Raw genomic sequence first — 27,310 nt, forward strand, 5'->3', positions numbered from 1 at the left:
TTGAATTTATTGATGCTGTCTTTGTGGCCTAACATGTGGTCTATCCTTGAGTATATGTTATGTGGATTTGAAAAGAAGGTGTATTCCAGTTTTTTGGGGTGGAGGAGTCTGAAAATGTCCAAGAGGTCTAGTGTGTCGATCTCTTCATTCAATTCTCTTGTATCTTTATTGGTTCTCTGCTTTGTTGATCTGTCTAAGTGTGAGAGTGGGGTATTGAAGTCTCCCACTATTATTGTATTACTATTGATGTATTTTTGAAATTCTTTCAGTAGGTGCTTAATGTATTTAGATGGTCCCTCGTTGGGTGCATAGATGTTAATAATTGTTAAGTCTTCTTGGCTTATTGAGCCTCTAATCATTATGTAATGTCCTTGCCTATCTTTTATTACTTTATTTAATTTAAAATCTATCGTGTCTGAGATAAGAATGGCTGTTCCTGCCCTTTTTTGCGGTCCATTAGCCTGTATGATAGTTTTCCATCCTTTCACTTTAAGTCTGTGTTTATCTTGTTGTGACAGATGGGATTCTTGCAAGCAGCATATGGTTGGGTTATGTTTTCTGATCCAGCCCCCCACCCTGTGCCTTTTGATGGGTGAGTTTAAGCCATTGACATTTATTGATATTATGGATTTAATGTATTGTAGTGCCATTGTTCAAAAAAATTTGTTTGCTCTGTTATATTGCAAGTATTATAGTGATGTTCTTGTTTATAAGAGGTCTTTTAGTACCTCTTTCAGGGCCGGCTTGGTGATGGTTGCCTCCTTTAACTGTTGTTTATCTAAGAAGGTTTTGATCCCTCCATCTAGTTTGAATGAAAGTCTAACAGGATATATTATCCTTGGTTGAAACCCTTTTTCATTCAGGGCTTGATAGATATCTTGCCACTCCCTTCTGGCTTTTAGGGTTTGAGTGGAGAAGTCTGCAGATAATTTTATGGGTTTTCCCTTGTATGTGACTTTTTGTTTCTCTCCTGCAGCCTTTAGGATCCTTTCTTTATCCTTAATTCTTCTCATTGTGACTATGATGTGTCCTGGTGTCTTCAGGTCTGGGTTGATTCTGTTTGGTACTCTCTGGGCCTCTTGAACCTTGATATCCTTTCTGTTATTCAGGTCTGGGAAGTTTTCTTGTATTATTTCCTCTAGAATGTTTGCTTCCCCTTCCTCTCTTTCTTCCTCTGGCAGGCCAATTATACGAATGTTACTTCTTTTGAGATCATCCCATATGTCTCTGTTATTGTTTTCAGTGTCTCTCAATCTCTTTTTAAGCTCTTTCACCTCTTTCTTTGTTTTCTCTAACTCATCTTCTGTCTGACTAATTCTGTTTTCTGCTTCTGTTAGTCTGTTTTCCCTTGCCTCAGCTTCTTTCTTCATTACAGCTATTTCAGCTTTCAGTTCTCTAATTGCCTCAAGATAATCAGTATTTTCCTTGGGGGTCTCAACTGTTGTTGCCCTAATACTACCATTCCTTTCCTCCAATGTTGTTTCCATTTCTGTGATTAATAAGTTTATTATTGTTTGCATACTTTTCTTATCTATGCTTATTTCTGGCTGATTTGTAGTTTCTTCTGGGCTCTTGTCTTCATTCATTGGAGTAGCAGTTATATTTGTTTTTGATCTACCCATTTTTTTATTTATGTGTTTCTTTTTTTGTGCTCTGTTGTTCCTCAGTTGTTGTGTCTTGAGTACAAGTAACACTGTACTAAATACCTTTATGACAATTGCACTCACCAACCTCCGGAATTACAGTAGCAACTGAAGTAAGTATTCAAGTAGTTTAATCGTTACCAGTTAGCCAAACAATTTCTCCAGTCCGTGAAAAAATAGTAACCAAATCCCAGTGAAGAAAGAGAAAAGAAAGAGAGGATAGCAAGAATAGACAGTTATGCAAATCTACTATCCACTGTATATTCTAGGGGTAACAAGAGGGGAAAGGGAACTAGAGCAGAGATACACACATAGACAGTCCACACTGAGTCAGATTTCGTTTCCAGAAGATCAGAGCACACGCTGCTAGCAGCTTCTCAGTCCGCCATCTTCCCTGCTCTTGATTTAATCCGACCAAAGATCTTTATGGGTTACAGAAGGTGAGATGTCTGGCTTCTGTAATTGCTTCTCTGCTGGACATGGGCATTCACAGGTGGATCCATAACTCCAGCCTGTTTCTCCCTCTCCCTAGTGGGCAAGGGTTCTGGAGAGGTGGGCTTCCAGGACACACTGGTGAGGTCGTGTGCCCAGGGAAGTCAGACTGGCATTGTATCTGCTCCTTGGTGGCTGAAAAGCATTAAGATACAAAGCAGAACAAAATTGCTTACTGATCAGGAACCAGAAGGTAGGAGTATATCCGATGAAATTTGGGGTCTTCGTGTTGGAAGAAGCTAGGAAGTCTATTTTAGGTATCTTCAAAGGGGCCCATGACTTTACTAACTTTGCCTGAGCCCCACAGCTAACATGCAGGTGGGATAGAGTACTGTCTGGGAAGATGGTGTCACGGTTGAGGATAGGACTAGAGAAAGCTGGATCAGGGCAGAGAGTAGCTTCCCAAAATGGGAAAAGTGTATATAAATACCATTAACTGTAAACCCCACTGACCTGACCCTAGGGCCCATACTGACTTAGCACAGGAGCCTGTGTAACCTCTGCATCCCTGTTTGTCTGAACTCACATTCCATGGTCATAGCTGGGAACATTCTAGGCTGCACTCATTTCCAGGCCAGTCTTCCTCTAGTGGCAGAGTATGTTCGCCCAGTCTCCCTTCAGAGAGTGGGGCAATCTCTACTGTTGTTGTTCCACGTTGAAGGCAAGGTCCTGTAGAGGCCCACAAGAGAGTTCGTGATGTTGTTCCAGATGGAGATGACCAGTGGGACAAAGGCGGAGAGAGGGATCTGTTAGAGGTCTAGGCCCACCATATCTGTGTGGTAATCCCAGGATTCCCTGACTAGAGATGACAGGGTGGCTTGCTAATGACCAAAAGGGCCATTATTAAAGTGTGTTGATCTCTTGCCCTATGCCAGCTTTTGTAGTCCTTACTTTACTGAGAAGGTTAAACTTTGAGTGATTGAGGGAAGTGAAATACGAAGTAGGTGAGGAGGACATCTAGGTCTAAGCAGAAACTATTTGATTAAATACTATAGGGTATCTTTTTAGGTCTTTCAGCTTAATGTGCTTATTGAGTCATTGCAGACTATTGTGCACTTTTATTTATCTATTGTTTTAGTTATTTTTATTTATAAAATGGAAACACTGACAAGATCATAGTATAATAGAGGAATTACTGGATCATATAAGGAAGGTCCATTTCTAGTTTTCTGAGAGTTCTTCAGACTACTCAACAAGGGTTGGACCAATTTACATTCCCACCAGCAGTACCGGAGGGTTCACTGAGCCCCACAACCTCTCCAGCATTTGTTGCTGTCCTTTCTGATGTATGACATTCTCACAGGGGGGAGGTGGTATCTCACTGTTTTTATTTGCATTTCTTTGACAACTAGTGATTTGGAGCAATTTTTCATATGTCTGTTGGCCTTTTGGATCTCTTCTGTAGTGAATATTCTGTTCATGTCCTCTCCCCACTTTTTAAGTTTTTTTAAATGTATTTTTTTTATAATTTTTATTTACAAAAAGGAAACACTGAGAAGAACCATAGGATAAGAGGGGTACAACTCTACACAATTCCCATCGCCAGAACTCTATATCCCATCCCCTCCCCTGATAGCTTTCCTATTCTTTATCCCTCTGGGAGTATGGACCCAGGGCCATTATGGGGTGCAGAAAGTGGAAGGTTTAGCTTCTGTAATTGCTTCCCCGCTGAACATGGGCGTTGGCAGGTTGATCCATGCTCCCAGCCTTTCTCTCTCTTTCCCTAGTCGGGTAGGGCTCCAAGACAACATTGGTCATCTGCCTAGGGAAGTCAGGTTGGCATCGTGTTAGTGTCTGGAACCTGGTGACTGAAAGACGAGTTAATATATAAAGCCAAACAAATTGTTGGCTAATCAGAAACGTAAAGGCTGGGTTAGTGCAGATGAAGAGTTGGGGGTCTCCATTTTCTACATAGTTAGTAGGCCTATTTTAGTTATATTCCAAAGGGCCCATGACTATACTAGGTTTTTTTTTTCTGAGCCTGACATCTGATATGCAGTTGGGACCCTAAGTTATTGTCTGGGGAGATGATGTCTTGGCTGGAAAAAGGACCAGAAAGCTCGATCAGGGAATAGAGTAGCTCCCAAATATGGGAAAGATGTATCAATATTGTTGACTATAAATCCCATCGATTTGATGTGATCTGGGGACCATATTCAGCTTAGGAGCCTATGTGACCTCTGCATCCCTGTAGATCTGAGGTCATATTCTGTGGTCATGAGTAGGAACGTTCCAAGCTGCCCCAATTTCAGGACCCATCTTCCTTAGGTGGGAGATGGAGTATGTTGTTCAGCCTCCCTTCGGAGGATGGAACGTTCTTTACCGTGGTTGATTCATGTTGAGGGCAAGGTCCTATGAGGGCCCACAGAGGGGTCTATTGTGTTGTCCCTGATAGAGATGACTGATAACAATGGAGAGAGGGATTTTATTCGAGGTCTAGGCCCATCTTGTCTGTTTGGGAATCTCAGGACTCCCCGACTAGGGCCTCAGCTGATGGGGTGGCCTGATAGTGACTAAAAAGTCATCATTAAAGTATGCCAGTCTCATGCTGGGAGTATGGATCAACCTTTCAACGCCCAAGCTCAGCGTGGAAGCAACTACAGAAGCCAGACCTTCCACCTTCTGCATCCCACAATGACCTGGGGTCCATAGTCCCAGAGGGATAAAGAATAGGAAAGCTTTCAGGGGAGGGGATGGGATACGGAGTTCTGTGGGTGGGAATTGTGTGGAGTTGTACCCCTCTTGTCCTATGGTTCTTGTCAGGGTTTCCTTTTTATAAAAAAAAAAAAAAAAAAGTATGCCTGTCTCTTGTCCTTATTCAGCTTTTGCAGCCCTTACTTTGATAAGTTTAGCTTTGGAGTGACTGAAGGAAGTGTAAAAGGAGGTAGGTGAGGAGGTTATCTACTTGTAAGTAGACACTGTTTCATTATGAACTTTATGGTGGCTTTTTAAGTCTTTCTACTTGCTTGCTGCCTATACTGTCTCACTGCAGACTATAGTACATTTTTGTTTTCAAGTGTATATTTTGCTTAAATTATGGATACAGGTGACCATATGCCCTATCTCATAGGACCCGGTCTATATCTAGGTTTTGGGACTTTGTTAGGAAGTGAACCACCTGAAATGGAATTGGGGAATCATATGAAAGGAAAGATCTCACCCAAGTAATGAGGTTGAAGTGTTGACATTCCACGCCTTACGTCTCTGGACACAGTCTGAAGTGAAGCTTGCTGAGGTGGTACTCCTTGTGTTGATTAGGTTGAGACCAACAGATGCAATATCATTCAGTATGAATTGAGAGAAGCATGGAGGAAAGTGAGCCCCACCCTAGAGGTTCCAGGACTGGGGGAAATATTGGCTCTATAGAAGAAGCAGGAGGCTCCTGCTGTCTTTGGGTTTAAGAAGGCAATAGTTATTGCTGTAATCAGATTATTGGCAATTGGGTTAACTTTGAATCTCCCCACTTTTTATTTATTTATTTTCCCTTTTGTTCCCCTTGTTGTTGTGGTGGTGGTCGTTGTTGGATAGGACAGAGAGAAATGGAGAGAGGAGGGGAAGACAGGGAGAGAGAAAGATAGACCTCTGCAGACCTGCTTCATTGCCTGTGAAGCGACTCCCCTGCAGGTGGAGAACCAGGGGCTCCAACCCGGATCCTTATGCCAGTCAGTCCTTGCGCTTTGTGCCACGTGCACTTAACCCGCTGTGCTACCCCCCAACTCCCAACTCTCCCCGCTTTTGAATGGGGTCATTTGCTTTTTTGTTACTTTTGATGAGCTCTTTATATATTTAGGTTATTAGCCCCTTATCTGATCTATGGCATGCAAAGTTCTTTCCCCACATTGTGAGGAGTCTCTTTGTTAGGATGATGGTTTCTTTTGCTGTACAGAAGCTTTTCCATTTGATGTAGTCCCATTGATTTGCTTTTTGTTTTAGTCTTCCTTGGAATTAGATCTGTATTATCAAAGATGCCCTTCAGATTTATATGAGAAAGAGTTCCACTAATATTTTCCTCTAAGTATTCAATAGTTTTTGGTCTAGCATCTGGGTCCTTAATCCAGTTGGAGTTAATTTTTGTTTCTAATTAAATATAGCAGTTCATTTTCATTCTTTTGCATGGTTCAACCCAATTTTCCCAGCACCATTTTTTGAGATGACCCTCCTTCCTCCATTTAATAATTTGGACCTCCTTATCAAAAAATCGGTGTCTATAGGTATGGGTGTTTATTTCTGGTCTTTCAATTTTGCTCCGCAGATATGTGTACCCTTTTTTGTTCCAGTACCAGCCAGTTTTGATTGCATTGGCCTTAGAGTTTGAGATCTCAGAGTGTGATGCCTCCATTTCTGCTTCTTTTTCTTATGATTGTTTCGGCCATTCTTAGTGTTTTTTGGTTCCAGATAAATGTTTATAATTTTCGTTCTATTCTTTTGAAGAAATTTGCTTGGGCCTTGATGGGTATTGCATTTAATTTGTATATGGCTCTGGGTAGTGTATTCATTTTAATGATGTTAATTCTTCCAATCCATGAGAATGGGATATTTTTCCACTTCTGTGTATCTTAAAAGTCACTTTTAATGTAACATTGCTTCACACTATTATAATTGTTCGGGTTATGAACATAATTAGCATACAGCTGACATCAGCCTGACTTCAGTAACATACAACAGATGTATGTAAATACACAAGGGATTATGGATATGAGAGATTGTTTAAGGGAGTGCCTGGCAGTAGTTTACCTTTTGACTTTTCTCCTGTTACTCTCTCTTTCTCGCCCTTCAGTGCTGCAGCTCCTGCTGGTCTTCTCGCAGGACCCAATGAAACCATTTCCCCTGGACCCGTGCGCACTGTAGCTTTACACTGGTAAACTAAGTTAAATCACTCATGGCTCCCCGCTACATGGCTCGCCGGTCTTTTGCCTTTGCCTGTTTTGCTGCCATGTTTTTTATGTACCGAAATAGCCTGTGTTGTGACAAACCTCCCATTTGATAACCCCCAGGAAAGCACCCAGAACTTCATTTTAATTACCGTAGCTGTTCATAACTATAATTTTGTGCCTATGTGTGTGCATGTATAAGACTCACCACTTTTACTGTCAACATGTCTGTTGTCACCATACCAGACAGTCCTTTATCTATTTTCTAGTTTGCCTTCTTCATTTCCTTCCATAGCCACCATAGTTTTCGCAGAGTTTGGAGAGTTATTTTGGTTACTATTTTTAAGTTTGTTTGTTTTAGTTATCTATATTTGACAAATGAGATAACCCATCTACTAGTTTCTTTCTACTTCTTCTATCACTTAGCATGGTCATCTTTGGTTCCATTAATTTGAAGAACACTTTGTCATATTTTTAATGGCTGAGTGATATACATTAACTATCTTAAAGTCTTTTTATGCAGTCATCTGGTGAAGGGCACTGAGCTGATTCTGTATTTTGGCTATTATTAATACCCCAGCTAAGAAAAAAAATTAAGTCTTGTTTATTTTTTTCAATTTTATTCTAAGTTTTCATATTTTTATATTATAGAATTACATGTTGACAGCAGATAGCCTTTTGATTTAGTGTTTAATGTCCTTTGGATATCTGCTTACAAATGGTGTTATAGAATTGTGAAGTATTTCTATCTTTATTTTATTTTACTTGCATGACTTGAAAATTTTTTGTTACTATCTTACTTAATGGATAGAGACAGTCAGAAGTTGAGGGAGTAGCGGGCGATAGAGAGGAAGAGAGCAGACAGACACTTGCACTGCTTCACCACTCGCAAGGCTTTCCCCCTGCAAGTGGGGGCTGGGGACTTGAACCTGGGTCCTTGTGCATTGTAGCATGTGCTCTCAACCACGTGTGCCACCAACCAGTCCTCTTTCCATCTTTATGTTTTAAGGAATCTCTATGGTGTTTTTCATGGACTCTCCATATGGGATATACCACTTTGCCATACACAGTGTCTTAGTAGAGTGAGAACTGAAATACTATTTTCTTATTTAGTGATTATGATCTTTGTGTACTGTGATTTTCTGATACATACTACCACCAACTATTTTTTCTAACATAACTGTCTCCATATGCATTTTATTAGTGTTAGCTAACAAATAGTTGTTGGTAGTTGAAAGGTATGTTATGCACAACTATTTCTTATATTTATTCTCAGGCATAATGGTTATTGAACAATTACTTTAGGCATGAGCGTATATGGCACTGCTGCCTTTTTATGCATCATCCTGTATATAACCCATTTGTCTTGACAAAGTATGGGCACTTGCTTCTGTGTCACTGGCCTCTATTCTTTTTTTAAAATTTTTTTAAAAAATATTTATTCCCTTTTGTTGTGCTTGTTGTTTTATTGTTGTAGTTATTATTGTTGTCATCGTTGTTGGACAGGACAGAGAAATGGAGAGAGGAGGGGAAGACGGGGAGAGAAAGATAGACACCTGCAGACCTGCTTCACCGCCTGTGAAGCGATTCCCCCTGCAGGTGGGGAGATGGGGCCTCGAACCGGATCCTTAGGCCGGTCCCTGCGCTTTGGTCCCTGCGCTTTGTGCCACGTGAGCTTAACCCGCTGCGCTACCGCCTGACTCCTGGCCTCTATTGTTAGTGTGAAGGTTTGATAACCATGATAATTTGAGCATAGCCAATAAGCATTGACCTGAAAAGATACCTACTCCTCTATATTCATTGCAGCTCAAGTAACAATACCAGACACTGGCAAGAACCCAAGCACCCAATGGCAGATGAGTGGATAAGGATGATGTGGTTAATATATACAGTGGAACAGAACAGCACTCAGATATGAGATCTTATCCTTTGCGGCAGCATGGGTGGATCTGGAGGAGCTCATGCTGGCTGAAATAAGCCTCAAGGAAAAAGACAAATGCCAGATGGTCCTGCTCACATGTGGGAATTAAGAAAAAAAGTACAGGAATAGATAGGCAGAAGTATATATTTAAACCCTTAGTCTATGCCTGCAGATCTGAGGCCACTAAGAGAGAAGGGTTAGAAGGGAAGACCAATGTCCTATGTTAGAGAGAGATGGACACTTTGGTGATGAAATGTGAAACTGCACAACTGCAGCAACAGTCATAAAAAACTGTCTCAGTTAAATACCTCTGTGTGTTTGTGCGTGCGTGCGTGCGTGTGTCCACAGTCCTGCTAGAATAGAAAACTCTGCAGTTTTCTACTCATTCACCATGGCTGTCTACTCTACTTCCTAGGGTTGTGACTGCACATCCATCGAGCGGTTATCTTCTAGTCAATGAATCATTTCTGTAACTGGGATTTCATTTCCGTACCAAATCTCTTTGTGCCCATGAAGTCATTTTCAGTTGTGTATTATGATGTCTCGGTGATAATCTTAGCAATGTCACACACCGCCTGTGCTGGAGCACATGCTAACACTCCTGCTTGTATTTCAGGTGGTTCTCTTGCTCTGGATTTGCTTAGTACTGACTGTGTCATTTCACGTCTGTGAAATGGCCATAAACTCTTGTGTCACTCATGAGCCATGGATATTCCCTTATCTTCATGAAATCATTTTATTGGGTTCATGGTTTACAGTCAAATTGTTGATACATGGGTATACTTTCCACACTGCCTATCACAGGAAGATAAGAGAATGCAGAGCACTCTCTCCCCCAACTTAGTTTCTATTCCACCATCATGCACCAGGACCCCAGTGCCCTCTCCACCTCCTACCTTTTCATACCCCTCATCCCCCCAGAATCCTTTGCTGTGATAAAATATACCATACGTAGCCCAAATTTCACTTGGTGTTTTTCCTTTCTTTTCTTGTTTAAGTTCCACCTATGATCGGGATAATCTGGTACTCGTTCCTTCTCCTTTTGGCTTATCTCACGTAACAGGATACCTTCAAGTTCCATCCAAGATGAGACAAAGGAGATAACTTCATCATTTTTAACAGCTGAGTATTATTCCATTATGTATATATCCCACAACTTCCATAGCCATTCATGCATCAGTGGACATCTGGGCTGCTTCCCAGTTATGGATATTACCAATTGGTTTTGCTATGAACATAAGTGTACATAAATCTTGTTGGACAGGTGTATGAGTTCCCATGAATAAATCTTCAGGAAAGAAATTGCTTGAGTAATAGAGTAGGTCTACTTTTAGTATTACGAAAATCTCCACACTGTTTTCTATTGAGGTTAGTTAGACCAATTTGCATTCCTACCAGCAGTGTAGAAGGGTTCCTTTTCCCCACAACCTCTCCAACGTTTGTTGTTTGTATTTTCTTTTTTTTTTATTTATTATCTTTATTTATTTGATAGAGACAGCCAGAAATCAAGAGAGAAAGGGAGAGGAGAGAGACAGAGAGACACCTGCAGCCCTGCTTTACCACTCATGAAGCTTTCCCTCTGCAGGTGGGGACAAGGGGCTTGAACCTGGGTCCTTGTGCACTATAATGTGTGCGCTTAACCACATGCACCACCACCTGGCCCCTGTTTGTATTTTCTTAACGTATGATATTTTCATAGGTGTAAAGTGGTATTGCATTGCTTTTATCTGCATTTCTCTGACATTCAGAGACTTTGAGCATTTTTTCATGTATCGGTTGGACCTTTGGTTCTCTTTTTTGATGAAGACATTGTCCCTGTTCCCTCCCAATTTTTTTAGTGCATTGCTTTATTACTTTTATTGTTGAGTTTGAGCTCTCTGTATTTGGCTACTAGCCCTTTGTCTGATGTATGACATATAAAGAGCTTCTCCCAGGGAGTCGGGCTGTAGCGCAGCGGGTTAAGCGCAGGTGGCGCAAAGCACAAGGACCAGCCTAAGGATCCCGGTTCGAACCCCGGCTCCCCACCTGCAGGGCAGTCGCTTCACAGGCGGTGAAGCAGGTCTGCAGGTGTCTATCTTTCTCTCCTCCTCTCTGTCTTCCCTGCCTCTCTCCATTTCTCTCTGTCCTATCCAACAACAACAACAACAATAATAACTACAACAATAGAACAACAAGGGCAACAAAAGGGAATAAATAAATAAAATAAATATTAAAAAAAACTTTAAAAAATAAAAATAAAGAGCTTCTCCCATTCCACGGGGAGTTTCTCTGCTTAGGTGGCGGTCCCTTTCGCTGTGTAGAAGCTTTCAGTTTGAGGTAGCCCCACTGGTTTATTTTTGTTTCCGTTGTAGTTGGACTTGAGTCATCAAAGATATTTTTAAAACTTACATTGAAATGTTTTGCCAATGTTTTCCTTGACGTATTTGATGATTTCTGGTCTAACACCCTAGTATTTGATTCATTTGAGTCAAATGCATGTGGTTGTCCAGTTTTATTCGTCTGCATATTTCAACCCAATTTTCCCAACATCACTTGCTGAAGAGGCTCTCTTTTCTCCATTTGAGTGTCTTGTGTTCCTTTGTCAAATAGTAGATGTCCTTAGATGTAAGGGTTTATTTGGGGGCAGAATACATTTGTTTTAAAATTTTTTATATTTATTTATTTTCCCTTTTGTTGCCCTTGTTTTTCATTGTTGTCCTAGTTATTGTTGTTATTATTGATGTCATCATTGTTGGACAGGACAGTGAGAAACAGATAGAGGAGGGGAAGACAGAGGAGGAGAAAAGGACACCTGCTGACCTGCTTCACCGCTTGTGAAGTGACTCCCTTGCAGGTGGGGAGCCCGGGGGCTTGAACTGGGATCCTTATGCGGGTTCTTGCGCTTCATGCCATGTGCGCTTAACCTGTTGCACTCCCAGAATATATTTTTGGGGGATTGATTATAAGAACTTGTTTTCTTGTGAGACGAAAATGTCAGATATTGCGAACTCCATATGACATAGCCCAATGGTAAGTGTTTGTGTGTGTCACATAGATATTTGCTCAGAGAGCCACTTTCTCTAGTACCCAATTCAAAAGGACAGACAACCTTGTGTCAATGTAAAGCCTAGTGGCTCCTTTTGGGGATGGGGCAAACAAGTTTAGGGGGAGACTCTTGTTCTTGCTTTGCTCATCAACCGGAACAGCTCCCCAACATGGATCTCATTTACATATTAATCTCCTACACAAGCTTTCCATGGGGAAAAAAACTTTGCATCCTTCTATTCACTTTGAAAGTTTAACCACTTACATGGCTGAATTAGTCCTGCTGCAAGTGGTAAGTGGATCAAAGTGAAATCCATCCATAAGGTTTAGAAGCAAGCAGCCTTTCCTTGACGTCATGTCCAAAGTTCAGAAAATTGTTTGCATACAGGCAGGCACCTTAAAATAGCGTGACTATGTCAGCAGTATCATTTGTACCAGGATGTCAGACTTGACTTTTTAGTGTTTGGCCCCTATCTGGGGCTGACCTTGACTTGAATTATACCTTTATGGGGGAACATTGCATTCTTATCTAAGATCTACAGCATCTCATTATTTAACACTTTCTCAAATATATTTGGAGGAAGCAGCCCATCCATTCTAGGCCCTCTGATCCTTGAGAAAAGTGCTTAACTGTAGCGCTGTGAAATAAATCTACAAAATACTCCAAAGAAACTGTTGCTCTTAATATTCAAGGTGTTTTTTTTTATGGTATTACTGGTTGACTATGACAAAGACATTTCCACTAGTAAAGATGGAACAGGATTGGGATACAATAAAATAAAATGAAGATATGAGAGATGATGTCAAGATCTTGGATTCTAATTAGTAACTGCGGCTGAGAGAAGGGAGTTACCTGGTCTTAGAAAGGCAGGGGAAGAGATGGTAATGGCTGATGTAGACCTCTTTAGTCTCCCTTTTCTTGGACAGCTCTAGTAGTTTCTAAAACTCAGGAATAAGTGCAGAATGAATTTGCAGATCATGATGAACTAGGAAGAGGGGAATTTCACATTAAGTACCAAATAACTGGGCACTAGAGAAGTTAAGTGACTAAGAATTGAATGAAGTCATTTGTTTTTCACTTTTTTAAAAAAGATTTATTGGGAGTCGGACGGTGACACAGCAGGTTAGGCGCACATGGCACCAAGTGCAAGGACCAGTGTAAGGATCCCAGTTTGAGCCCCCGGCACCCCATCTGCAGGGGAGTCGCTTCACAGGCGGTGAAGCAGGTCTGCTGGTGTCTGTCTTTCTTTCCCCTCTGTCTTCTCCTCTCTCCATTTCTCTCTTTCCTACCCAATAATGACGACATCAATAACAACAACAATAATAACTACGACAACAATAAAAAACAATGACAACAAAAGGGAAAATAAATAAATATAAAAAATGAAACATATATATTTATTTTGGAGGCTGGGCGGTGGTACATCCCATTGAGCACACACATTACTGTGCTCAAGGATCTGGGTTCAACTCTCTGCTCCCCACCTATAATAGGGAGGAAATTTCATGAGTGGTAAAGCAGATCTGCAGGTCTTGGTGTCTCTCTCTCTCTCAAATTGGTGATTTAATAATGATTGACAAGATTGTAGGATAAGAGATGTACAATTTCACACAGTTCCCATCACCAGACTTCCATAGCCCATCCCCTCCATTGGAAGCTTTCTTCTTCTTTATCCCTCTGGAAACATGGACGAAAGATCTTTATGGGGTGCAGAAGGTGGGAGGTCTGGCTTCTGTAATTGCTTTTCTGCTGGACATTGGGCATTGGCAGTTCGATCCGTACCCCCAGCCTGTTTCTATCTTTCCCTAGTAGGGTAGTCTTTGGGAAGTGGGGTTTCAGGGCTCATTGGTGATGTCTGCCCAGCAAAAGTCAGACTGGCTTCATGGTAGCATCTGCAACTTGGTGGCTGAAAAGATAGAAAGCAGAACAAATCATTTAATAATCAGGAGCCAAAAGGTAAGAATATATCAGATGAAATTTGGGGTCATCATGCTGGAAGAAGCTAGGAAGTCTATTTTTAGATATATTCTGAGGGGGCTCATGACTGAGTTAAATGACTAAGAGTTGAATGAAGCCTTTTCTTTCTTTTTTTAAACCTCTTCGTTTCTCTGTTTCTCTCTTTTCTCCATTCTTTTTGGATCGTGCATCTTGCAGGTTGTCCAAGTAAGGAAGAAGATGCTAATCTTACGAATGGGCCTACTCTACAGGATCAGCCTTGGGCTTCTCATCCTGACCAATATCTTCCCTGGAACAGCTGGCCAAGGGGAGTCAAGACCGGGAGACTTTGTGAAGCAGGACATTGGAGGGTAAGACTTCCTGACTCTTGGGACAAAATATAAGTGTGCTAAGTGCTTACCTTCAGCCAACACTTGGGATTTTATCTTCTGAAACATCTTTAAGGAAGTCCCTCCAGTCAGTTGCTGTTACTGCTATCTGCTCTCTTCTGTCTCAATCCAACTCTTGTCCTTGGGCTCCCATGAGTGTGTAGACATGATCAAGACTCTCCTTTGTGAAATAAAATTCCACCCCTCTAGGCAGAGACCTAAATCTTTCCTCCTCTTCACAGTCACACTTCTTGAAGAAGCAGTTTTGATTATTCCCTTTACCTAGTTAGTTCTCACCCATTCTCCCACTCACTGCTGTCTGACTTCTAGCCCCATAACTCAGGGTCAACTTTTGGAACTGTGTGGCCCTTGGCTCTATTTTATGAAAAGAAAACTGGTATGTTCTTATGTCACTCAAGCTCCCTGGTAGTTTGTAGCAACCTTCAGCATTGTTGACTCTCCCTCCATCTTTGTTCCCCCTTCTATAATTATGTATATTTCTGAGTAACTCTCATCCCTATTGCTACTGCTCACTCCTTTTGAGTGTCAGATTTCTATATCCAATTTTCCGTTGCATTCATCCCCTGCCTAGCTTATAAAGTTTCAAACTAAGAATATCAAAAGTAATAGCATCCCCCCGCGAAAAAGAAATCAGCCAGCAACAGTAAGTTCAATATGCTTCTCTTTAATTTTTCCTACTTTTTATACCCCCTTTTCTTCTTTTCTGCTCTTCACTGTGCAGATTGAGTCAGTCTCTCGAATCTGTCATTTTTACCTTTCACATTCCTTTGATTCACCTATTTTTTGTTGCTGCCATCCTAGTTTAATTCAGTGTTGGAATCTACTTGGACCCACCAATGGAATCTGTAACTGGTCTTATTCCCCAAAGTCTTGCTTCCATTCAAGCGTAGTTCCACTCTGTGTTACTTCTAAAAGGCATGATTAGTTCTGTGTATCCTATTGAGTCATTCATTGTCCTCCTTATTGTCCTGAGATTCAAGTTGAAATTCCTACACATGATTTTCTAAAGTTCAGTACAAGTCATTCTCTATTGTGTCAGCTTATTTCTTATTCCTCCTGTTACCAAACTTTGTGTTCTTTAGTTATAATGAGCTTTTGGATTGAACATTCTATCTCATTCAGGGACTATCATTACTGGAAATGAGCCTTTTAGCCTTTAACTATTTCAGCAGCATACAGGATCTTTTATTCTTTGGTCATGCCTTTTTGGGTCATTTTACATTGGCTACTCTCCCATATTCTTGGAAGCATTAGGCTTGTTCCTAATTATTTTTGTAAGGCTTATTATCATAATGTACTCTGAATATTTCTTCTTCTTTTCTCTCTCTCTCTCTCTCTCTCTTTCTTTCTTTTCTTTCTTCTTAATTAGCAACAGTAATATCTGGGCTGCAAGCTATAAAACAGGATTTTGTCCTTAGAAACTTGGGCCATGAGGTCCTTTTCACTCTTTAGCTACATTTGGAAAAGCACATGAAGTCTGTTTTGTTAACTTCTCATGTGTCAGATTTCATCAGGCCATGCTAGATGCTCCCAATAAGATAGAAGTTCTAAATAAATGAGCCTCACTTCTTGAAAATGGTTAAGCCTTTCGGAATTTCAATCCTAAGGTTAAAATTCTCTAAAAATACGTGCTTCATTTCTTATACTCTAAAAACAAAGTTTTTTGAGCAGAATAGTCTGTTTTCTGTGAGATTTCCTGAGTATTAGAAAGATGAGTCATTATGCTGGCTTTCTTTTCTTTTTGTGTTTCCATGGTCAGTGTTAATTGTCACCTTATCACCCTTCTCATTTACTTTGGCTTGTTTACATCCTTGCAGAGCTTAGAAAAAGACAGCCAAGCCTTTTAAAGACTATATGCAAGAGTGGTCTAAGATATTTTACTTGAAAAAGCCAAGTAAAGAGTTTGGTTTTCATCCCTGGACATTCGAATCTTTGTTTACCTCTATGTCTGAGAGAGAGAGAGGAGACTACTAAATCTGGCAGCGGGGACAGGGGAGGGGGGTCTGGCTCCCAATACTACAGTTGGCACTTGGTTTGTATTTGCTGGAAAGAAAGGATCCAGAAGACATTCAAATATGTGTCTGTTGCTCATAGTCCTGATATTTAACAGAATTGCCTCTGCATTTTGTGTGCTTGCTTTCCTATCTTCGTAATGGGGTTTTAGTATGTTGAAAAATCCATTTGTTGCATCATTTTAGCCACTGCTAGTGGTTCATGCTATTAAATCACCTTGTTTGACTTGAGTAAAGTGGCCTCAACAATCAGCACTGGATCATGGAGCCACACTTTGTGTAGGTCCTGCGTAGAATGTGAGTGCTTTCGGCATTCCTGTGTGAGAGCCAGGAAGTAGGTTTCATACCTGAGATTTGTAAGTCAGTAGCCCAGAGGACAGTGCCTAAAATCTGCATTTGATGAAGTGTCCTAGGTTATTTTGGTGCAAGGAATCTTTGGGCAGTACCTTGAGGGTGAAGTCTCTGTTTCCAAGGCACTGACAGTTAGCTTAGTGATGTGGGATTTTGAAAGTGTAAAGTAGCAGACACAGAAATCTTCTACAGAGAGCTGTTTGAGCTCTCATTTCACGCATGGAGACATTGATGGGCCAGAAAGGGAAGTGGCATTTTCTAAGCCCTTATAACAACTTAAACATCAGCTACTGCTAGAACTCCAGTTTTAGATTCCTAGTCCCATATATATATATATTTTTAATTTCTTTATTGGGGGATTGATTAATGGTTTACAGTTGACAGTAAAATACAGTAGTTTGTACATGCATAACATTTCCCAGTTTTCCACATAACAATTCAACCCCTATTAGGTCCTCCTCTGCCATCATAACCGCCCTCCCCCCAGTCTTTTACTTTGGTGCAATGCACCAACTACAGTATATATGTATGTATGTATTTTTTTTTTTCTGTTCAGTTCTGGCTTATGGAAGTGCAGGGGGTTGAACCTGGGACTTTGGAGCCTCAGGCATGAGAGTCTCTTTGCATAACTATTATGCTATCTACCCCTGCCCGGTATTCTTTTTTAAGTATTACTTTGTTTACTTATATAATGACAGATATTCAAACAGAAAGATATAGTTGAGCACTGCTCAACTCTTGCTTTTGGTTGTATTGGGGTTTGAATCTGACTTCAGAGGCTCAGGCAAGAAAATCTTTTGCTGAACCATTATGCTATCTCCTCAGCTCCCTGGTCCCATATAATAACTGCAGGGGGAATTTGGGCAGTAGCACAGGGACTGGCGAAAGGATCCCGGTTCAAGCCCCCGGCTCCCCACCTGCAGGGGAGTTGCTTCACAAGTGGTGAAGCAGGTCTGCAGGTGTCTATCTTTCTGTCCCCCTCTCTGTCTTCCCTTCTTCTCTTGATTTCTCTCTGTCCTATCCAACAATGATGACATCAATAACAACAACAATAATAACTACAACAATTGAACAAGGGCAACAAAAGGGATAAATAAATAAATTTAAAAAAATTTTTTTTATATTTATTTTATTTATTTATTCCCTTTTGTTGCCCTTGTTGTTTTATTGTTGTAGTTATTATTGTTGTTGTCATTGTTGGATAGGACAGAGAGAAATGGAGAGAGGGAGGGGAAGACAGAGAGGAGGGACAAAGATAGACACCTGCAGACCTGCTTCACCGCCTGTGAAGTGACTGCCCTGCAGGTGGGGAGCCGGGGTTCGAACCGGGATCCTTATGCTGGTCTTTGTGCTTTGCGCCACCTGCACTTAGCCCGCTGCACTACAGCCCGACTCCCATAAATAAATATTTTTTAAAAAGAGTAACTGCAGGGAACAATTTCTGTTTAGTTTCTATCTTCCTCTCCACCCCCCCCCCCCAAGAGCTTGGTTCAACTCTGGATTTGGCGGTGGTAGGGATTAAACATGGGACTTTAGAGCCTCAGGCAGGAAAGTCTTTTTGCAGAAACGTTACTCTGTCTCCTTGACCTTTAGCTTTATTTCAAATACTCCTGCACCCACATCTGATATACTCACCATTAATTCATGAGAACATACATACGTGAACACTGTCAGATTAGACTGCTACTAAACTGTGGGCTTTTTCAGAGGCAGACTATGACTCTTTTTTTTAAAGGCAGACTTTATAAAGGGTCCACCCAAGCAGCAAGTGTGTGCCAACTGAATCTCTGTCTGCATCAGCCTGCAACTGGTTAAGGCTTGATGTGTATTAGTCAGGATCCTAAAGAATACAGATAGTGTTTCATTTAGTTGAGGAGGGTGAGTTTGCAAAGAAGCTAATGAGTTGGGAAGGGGTGTTCTGGATGCTGATACTCCTGCAATAGGTCAGGAACCTGAGATATGTGCTGTAGAACAGGTTTTCTAGTTTCTAATTCAATGCTTTTATTGCTGCTTTACTAATGAGTCACAGAATTATAAATTAAAGGTGTATAGTTCCACAATGCACCCACCGTCAGAGTTCTGTGACCTTCCCCCACCACAATGATAACCACTATAATTCTCACAAAATCCTGGAGATAGTTGGATTTCTTCCTCCTCCTCCTCCTTTTTCTTCCTTTGCCTCCTCTTGGTTGTCTTTGTTTCCTCTTCCTCCTCTCTTGCTCTCCTCTTTCTTTTTCATGTGTTTCAATTCTCTATGTTGTACATATGAGTGAAACCATCTGCTAATAGTTTTTCACCTCCTTCCTTACTTCATTTAGGCATAATCACTTCCATTTCCATTCATTGATTTCTGAAGGGCACATTATCATCTGTTACATTATGTCACACTTGATGAAATGCAAACTGGTGCAGCCTACATGAAAAGCAGTATGGAGAGTACTCAAACAAATACAACTGGACCATGCCTTATGGTCCAGTAAAACCATTCTTAGACATATACACAGAGGACATGTAAGCAGTAATTCATAGTCCATAGTTGTATTATTCACAGTGCACAAGGAATGGTGGCCACCTAAATGCACATTGATGGAAGAAGTTATAAGATATATACTCAGTGGAGTACGTAAGAGGAGTGTTTGAGAAGAGGCAAGACCTTCAGTGGAGACTTGACAAGAAGACTGAGGGATCCACAAACCCAGGCTGCATTATCCTTCTTCCCTTTGGTCTTCCACAAAGGAGAGCCCTTGGTCTCACGGCCTCCCAGTGACACATTTGACAGTGGAGTGGAACCAGGCTACAGGAGAGATGTCATACCATCTCAGCACTTTTTCTGCACTTGTGCACCATCCCTTTTTTTCTCCCAACATCACTTCATTGGGAAAATGGTGCTTTACAGACTGTTTGTTGTCACAAAGGTACATTTCCATATTTCTACAAAATAGGTGTCAGCACATTTCACCCTTCAACCGAAACATCATCTGATTCTAATAGGAATTTAGGTCCCTAACCTCCCCTAAGTATCCCTCCCTCCCTTCCTCCCTCCCTTCCTCCCTCCCTTCCTCCCTCCCTTCCTCCCTCCCTCCCTCCCTCCCTCCTTTCCTTCCTCCCTTCCTCCCTTCCTCCCTTCCTTCCTTCCTTCCTTCCTTCCTTCCGTCCCCCTTCTGAGTCTCTGAATCTGATGTGATAGCATATAAGCTACTGAGGATTTGCCTTGGATTGTCCTTTGCTTTGTTTCTTAGTGTCTGTGAGTGAGTGAAGTCACTTCTGTGTTTTTTTCTGCATCACCAGGGTTATAGTTGAGGCCTGGGGCCTGCATGACGAATCAGCCACTCCCAGTGGTCATTTGTTGTCCTTCTTCTTAAAAATAGAGATAGAAATTTAGAGGGAAGGGGGGAAATAGATAGGGAGAGAGACAGAGAGACACCTGCAGCACTGCTTCAATGCTCATGAGTCTTCCCTTCTGCAGTTGGGATTCTGGAGCTTGAACCTGGATCCTTGTGTATGGTAGTGTAAGTGTGTCGGGAAATTGTGAGGATGTGGTTGAGCTTGGCAGGGATTGACTTGAGGGGATATCTGTCCTGTCAGTCTCTCTCTCTCTACTGAGAGGTTGAGCAAGGTTTGCCTCGTCTTATCAGACTCCCTGCCTCACAAAGCACCCTGCATTCCTGATACTATGGCCTGCTCCCTTATTATCTACATAATCATTGTTTTGCCTGAAAGATCCCCACCCATTCCATTTCTTTAAACTATCTTCTTTCTACCCTCAAGACCCTCCCTGCCTCCAGGATATTATTAATCCTACCAGTTAAAACCCTCGCAACAGTTGCTAAGGAAGTTTCTACCTTTCCCAGCCCCTTTTGCCTTTCTCCGCCCCTTTCCTAACCATTGTTGTTTCCGACTTGCCACTTCCGGGTCCGACCTTTAAAAGCCTCTGATCAATAAAGAATTGAATCGCCTCACCATCACGATCCCTCGTGTCGCTGAGTGAGTAGCAGCCCGGGCTGGCTCCGGTCGCATTCTCTCCAACCCAGAGAGTACATGCCCGGGAAGAGGCACCCCCACACTAGCCCAGCATATGTGCTCTACCAGGTATGCCACCACCAAGTGTGTTCGCTCTCACACTCCCCCCCCCCTTCTCTCACCTCCAGGTTTATCATTGGGGTTTGGTGCCTGCCCTACGAATGCACTGTTCCTGGTGGCCATTATTTTTCCAATTTATTGGATAGGACGGAGAGAATTTGAGAGAGGACGGGAAGATAGAGAGAGGGAGAGAGAAAGATAGACACCTGAAGACTTCTCCTTCTGTCTTGTGTCACTCAGCATGATTCCTTCTAGTTCTATTCATGGTATAGTAAAGGAAAATGTGTCATCACTTTTTACAACTATGTAGTATTCCATTAAGAATTTCTTTGACCATACATTTATTGTTGGATACCTGTGCTGTTTTCAATTGCTGGCTATAGTGAATAGCATGGCCACAAACACAGGAATGTTCCTTGGATAGGTACCTATGAGATGGGTTGCTGAGTCACATAATGGGTTGATATTCAGTGTTTTCAGGAATCTTGAACTTTTCCACGATGTGTACACTAATTTGCATTCCCACCAACAGTATAGACAGATACCCTTCTCTCCAGACTGTTGCTTGTAGTTACTGTCCTTTTTGAAGTAGGTCATTCTCGCAGGGATGAGTTGGCATTTCATTGTAGTCTCGATTTGTATTTCTCTCATAATTTGTGATTTTGAGTGTTTTTTTTCATAATACCTGTTGGCCATCTGGATATCCTCTTTGGAGAAGTGTCTGTTAAGTTCTTTCTCCAACTTTTTAAATGGGGTTGATTGATTTTTGAGTTCTTTATATATCTTGGTTATTAGGTCTTTGTCTGACATGTGGTGTGCCTATAACTTTTCCCTTACTGTAGAGTGTCTTATCTGTGTTGGTGATCATTTTCTTATATAGAAGCTTTTCATCTTAACGTAACCCATGTAGATTATCTTCTCTTTTGTTTACCTTGCTGTGGTGATTGGTATTCTGAGGACACCAAAGTAGATATTATGGAGTAGTCTTTTCCTTCCTTTCTCCCTTTCTTTCCCTTTCTTTCGTTCTTCCTTTCTTTCTTTCCTTCCTTCCCTTATTTCTTTCTTTCCTCCCTTTCTTTCTTTCTTTCTTCCTCTCTTTTTTTTTTTAAATGTATTTTTATTTATTTTAGATAAAAACACAGAAGTTGAGAGGGAAGGGGATAAAGAGTGAAAGAGAAATACCTATAGCACTGCTTTGCCTTTATGAAGTTTCCCCCTGCAAGTGAAGACTGGGGGCTAGAACTCAGCTAGGTGTGTCATCATAGGGCCCCTCCGTGTAGTGTTCTGTTCATGTTTTAGTTGATGGCTTTGGTGTAACATAAGTTTTTGATTGTTTTGTACATGGTGTCATGTGGTAGTCGTTACATTCTTCTTCATGTCTTCCCAACACTGTTAACTAAAGAGACTTTCCTTTCTTCATTTAATGTCCTGGGCCCCTTTGTTATACAGAAACTATCCATAAATATGATGACTTTCTTAAGGTCTCTGAATTTTATTCCAAAGATCTGAATGTCTATTTTCATTGCAGTCCCAATCATTTTTGATTACTATAGTCATATAATACAGTTGTAAGTGAGGGAGTGTGATGCCTCCATTCTTTGTCTGTCTGTCTGTCTATCATATATCTATCAATCTATCATCTGTTTATTTTTCAGGATTGCTTTGGAAATCCTAGGTCTCTTGTGGCTCCAGATAAATTTCTCTGTGCTAGTTCTATTCTTCTAAAAATATTCATGGAAGGGGCCAGGTGGTGGTGCATCTGGTTGAGCGCACGTTACAAAAATGTTCATGGTTTTTCTGGGGAGATATATAATTGTTATTAAAAAGATTTACACCTGAAGCTCCAAGGTTCCAAGTTCAGTCCTTAGCACTACCATAAGCCAGATCTTTGTTGTTTTCTAGTCTCTATCTTTCTCTCTGCACCTCTCTTATTAAAACAAATAAATTATTAAGAACAAAAAAACTAGAAAACAACAAATTTTAATTTCTATGGCTAGAACTTTCCAGATTACGATGAATAGTAATGGTGCTAGTGAACAGCATTATTTTGTTTCTGATCTAAGTCTTTTATTCTTTTGGTTTTCCTTGGTGTTCTTTGCCTCATCCTCAAGCTTACTGATTTGATTGTCAGCCTCTGTCATTTTTGTGTTGTATCCCTCATTTGTATTTCTTAGATTAGCTTAGCTATTGTGGCCCTTTAAAATTGATTATTATCATTATCATCACTGCTTAGCTCTGTTTTATACAGGTACAGAGGACTGAACCAGGGACTTCTGTTGCCCTTTGTTGTTGTTGTTATTGATGATGTCGTTGTTGGATAGGACAGAAAGAAATGGAGACGGGGGGAGAGAAAGACAGACACCTGCAGACCTGCTTCACCGCCTGTGAAGTGACTCCCTTGCAGGTGGGGAGCCAGGGGCTCGAACCGGGAACCGGGATCCTTAGTTGGTCCATGCACTTAGCGCCACCTGTGCTTAACCCACTGTGCTACCACCAGACTCCCAGAACCAGGGACTTGTAAGAGCTTCAAGCTGGAGAATCTATTTGCATAACCAATGGACTATTTCCTGCCTCCCTCCCTCTTGCATTGTGGCCCTTTGTTCATCTGTCATGGACTCTTGTTCAGTTACTTTAGCACCTAGCTTCCCCGTTGTGGTCATTAGTTAGCATCTCTGGCCTTTATTCTTTTGTTTTCTGCTTCAGGTTGTCAAGTGGATTAGGTGTTATATCTATTCTTGATGTTTCCCACTATTAGTTTCTTTACTTCTCTGAGCATGTTGAGGACTGACGTGTTAAAGTCTTCTTTGTGGGTGTTTTTTTTTAAATTTTTTTTATCAGGGCTTCTGTCATGACCTTTGGAGTGGTGAAGGCGCTGTCTTCTATGTCTATTGTGATTCATTGTAGTGGTCTGTATTGATTTGGCCTCAGCAGGGGCAGATTCTCTTTGGGATGAACTTCGTCTGAACTTCGTCTTGCTATTATAGTTTGTTGTTGTGATGGCTGGGGTGGTGGTGACACTTTCCTCCAAAGGTCTAGTTTGGAAGAAGTGTAGATTGATTTTAGGCCCTTTGGCAAGTCTGTGGGGGGGGGTTAGGGGTGATGGGCTGGGCTCAGTTGTCTTCCGAAGTGGTCAGTCTTGGCACTAACCTTGGTAGAGGTACTGTCTAGTGGATTCATGGGTTAACTGAGATCTCTGCGGGTCTGGTGATTATTCAGGGGTGGCAGTAGTGACAGCAGATGCTTTGAAATTAAGAGGGCATGGTGAGGGGTTCTCTTGTCTCCATGTTACATCTATGATCTCTCTTTTAAAAAATATTTCATTTATTTTGGATACAGGCAGAAATTGAGAGGGAAGTGGGAGACAGAGATGGAGAGGCATGTGCACCACTGCTTCACCACTCATGAAGCTTCCCCTCTGCACCTGGCTCCTTGAGTACTGTCATGTGTGCACTCTACCAGGTGCACCACCACCTGCCCCCTACATCTACAACCTCCGTTTGGTGGCACCATACCAAGGAAGTCAGACATTCTTTCATTTTTAGTTCACAAAATATTTTGTTATTGCTTGCAGTCTTCAGTCACTAAGAGGGCATTCATTATAGGACTATGTTTTGTATTGGACTTTAGCTCAGCAAATACGCATGATTAATGGACAGGTTTTAAGTTGATTGTGGTTTGAAGTGTGTGAGAAATTCAGTTCCTCCCATATCCATACACTCCCTACAGCATAATTGGCCAGGGACACAGTACGGTGGCAAAGCATAGGACTTGCATGTGAGAGGTCCCAGGTTTAATCCCCAGTACCTCCATATATTAGAGATGAACAGTTCATTGGTCCAAAGAAGGAGAGAAGGGAGGACAAGGAAAAAAAGAAAAGCCATGGTACATTGCTATGCTCACCATGCTATCATTACTCCTTCAATATTCTGATGCCAAGAGATGCAGGGGTCAAGTTCCTGCCTGGTAGCCTCTTTCCTGCCCTATGCCTGAGTTCCTGCTCGGTAGACCCTTTCCTGCCCTGTGCTTGCTGCCTGGCCTGACCACTGGAACCCCTCAGGGCTCCGGCACACAGTTTAGGCAGACTTTAGCCCTAGCAGGAGAAAGGGAGACCCTTAACTGTGAACAACTCAACATCCTGGAGTCCCTGCTTCCTTCACTGCACTCCAGCACTGAGAACCCAGAGGCTTTCTGGGCTTCAGATTTCAGTTATTTACCCACAAGACCTGACTTTCCAAGCCCTGCTACAGTCTGCATGTTCCCCTCTGCTCTCTAGTTAAGACTTCTTTCTTAGGGCTGGTTTTCATATGCCATCATATTAGTATAAAGCTTACGTTTTAATGTATGGAGCTGAGCACCGTTCTAAATACATTCATTCATCCAGACATCAGAACAGCCCCAAGACTGTCCCTGCCGTTTTCCATTTCACAGTCAGAATGTGGATAGAGGCACAGAGAGGGAACTTGGCAGACCTCACATAGGTGGAAAGGGAGAGAGCCAGTGTGGAACGCAGTCACTCAGACTCAGGTCTACACCAGCGACTGCTGCAGTGTTTTGATTTCCACCCCTTAAGTCACTGTAAGAGTGAGGCACGTTGTCATTTGTTTTACATGTGCGAGCCTTCACTTAAGCTGGTGGCCAGGCCACTTTACTGCTTTACTTGAGGCCAGGAGTTTGGGGTCCAGAGTAGATAATTGTGGGGAAAAGAATATCCTTAGCACTTCAGTGTGATGAATGGTTCTCCGGTTGATCTGGAAACTTTTACTTCAATTACTGCTGAAATAGTGCACCTGTGTTGGCATTAAGGCTGCAAACATTCAAATGAATCACAGGGAACAAAGACTTTCATCACCTTGCCTATAAAAGTAGTTTCCTTTGATGCCATTGTCCCAAAGGAAAACTGTCCTTTTGATCCTTTATACACTTTGGATCCCAACCTGTTTGAAATTGGGGTATATCCGTATCCACCTACGGAAGTACCTTTGAGGCCAGTGCCTTGTTGTGTTCCTGGTCTGGTCTTCCCAGCGTTTCTGTGGAGCAGAGGCTTTCTGCAACTAAGAAGGCATAAAGGACTTAGTATTTAGTTTGCTTTCACTCAGTCAGCAGTGCCTATGCGGAGCCGGGTGTCTCTCTAGCCCGTACTCCAGTTGCATCTCTGGGCTTATTGAACGATTTCCGAAAACGACAGCTGTCTTTGTGAGAAGGATCGGCCATGGTCTAGCCCAAACTGAGTTTATTATTTCATTTTTTTTCCTAAGTGGATTCTGTAAGTACATTATAATGTGGGTTATTGAATTCCAGGTGGTTCTCATTCCCTTCCCGGTAGATAAATGGCTCTCCCTGGTGCTAAATCTTCTGCTAGACCTGTCCACTTATGTGAATGATGGGGCTTGGAAAATGAAAACACAGAGAATAGTGGGAAATGGTGAGTAATCTGATTTGGCTATGATTTCTGCTCCAAGAGAGAAGTAGTGGAATTTGCAGCTGCAAAAGTATATTGGGAGCAGATTGCAGATTCTCAGCAGGCTGTGCTTGGCAATCTAAGGGGTCAGATGATTTTTTGTAAGCCATGGAAGAGTTACGGGATGCTTGTGCGCAGTGTAGAGTTGTGATCTGAACAGAGATGTAGAGCAGCTTTTAATGAGATCTCATTGACAGATAATGGATAATAGTGCAATTATAGAATATCGCAGTAGGATTTCTGCAGATGCCTCCCAGACACCTTTTCCTCGTCATCTATTTCTCATGCCATTGTGTTGAGAACAGCACCACTGAAGTTCATATTACGATTTTCTTGACGATGATCAACATGTGGTGTATCAGGCCTTTGTCACTGATTGATGTACCAACATGTTCTAAGTTTGTGCCCCTAAATACTCTCTCCCCAATTCCCCAACCCCTCCTGCCCACTTTGCCACTTTCTCCACACACATAGTTTTCAGATCTCCAAAAGTAAGTGAGGTCATGCAGTACTTGCCTTTGTTGCCTTAAGTCACTCGGCACAATGCTTCAGGGTCTAGCTGTGCTCTCACAACCAGCAGAGATTCCTTCTTTTTTAGATGATTTTTTAAAGATTTTATTTACTCATAGGAAAGATGGGAGGAAAGAGAGAGAAAGAACCAGACATCACTCTGGTACATGTGCCGACAAGGATTGAACTCAGGACCTCATGCTTGAGAGTCCAATGCTTTATGCACTGTGCTACCTCCCGACCTCAGCAGCAGAGATTCCTTCTTACGTCTGAGTTGATTTCCATTGCATATGAGTGTGCACGTGTAAATGTATATGCACATCCACACGTGTATACACACACACACACACACACACACACACACACACACACACACACCAGTACCCATTCTTTAGTCAGTGGAAACTTAGGTTGTTTCCACAGTTTGGCTACTGTGAATATTAATACATATGTATTTCCCTAAATAGGAGTGATGGTAAGCATTTATTCTTAAGCTTATTTGGTTATTCCCATGCTTTTTTTGGGGGGGTGGTGGTGGTGGTGGTGGTGGTGGGTATTTTCAGGTTGGTGCCTATTTTTTTTCCCTTTCTCCTCTTTTTCAA

The 27,310-nt window shown here is 41.7% G+C and overlaps 1 protein-coding gene across 3 annotated transcripts in view; it reads left to right on the top strand.

The window, feature by feature from the left end:
- GABRA3 (gamma-aminobutyric acid type A receptor subunit alpha3) overlaps nt 1–27,310 on the top strand; it is a 521,426-nt gene that overhangs the window by 245,871 nt on the left and 248,245 nt on the right. For all 3 annotated transcript variants that reach the window (XM_060183138.1, XM_007530458.3, XM_016191453.2), the window contains exon 3: nt 14,107–14,258. In XM_060183138.1, coding sequence (XP_060039121.1) covers nt 14,128–14,258 — 131 coding nt within the window. In that variant the 5' untranslated portion in view covers nt 14,107–14,127. The remainder of the gene's footprint in view (nt 1–14,106; nt 14,259–27,310) is intronic.

This window comes from Erinaceus europaeus, chromosome X (genome assembly GCF_950295315.1).
Source record: "Erinaceus europaeus chromosome X, mEriEur2.1, whole genome shotgun sequence".
Taxonomy (NCBI): domain Eukaryota; kingdom Metazoa; phylum Chordata; class Mammalia; order Eulipotyphla; family Erinaceidae; genus Erinaceus; species Erinaceus europaeus.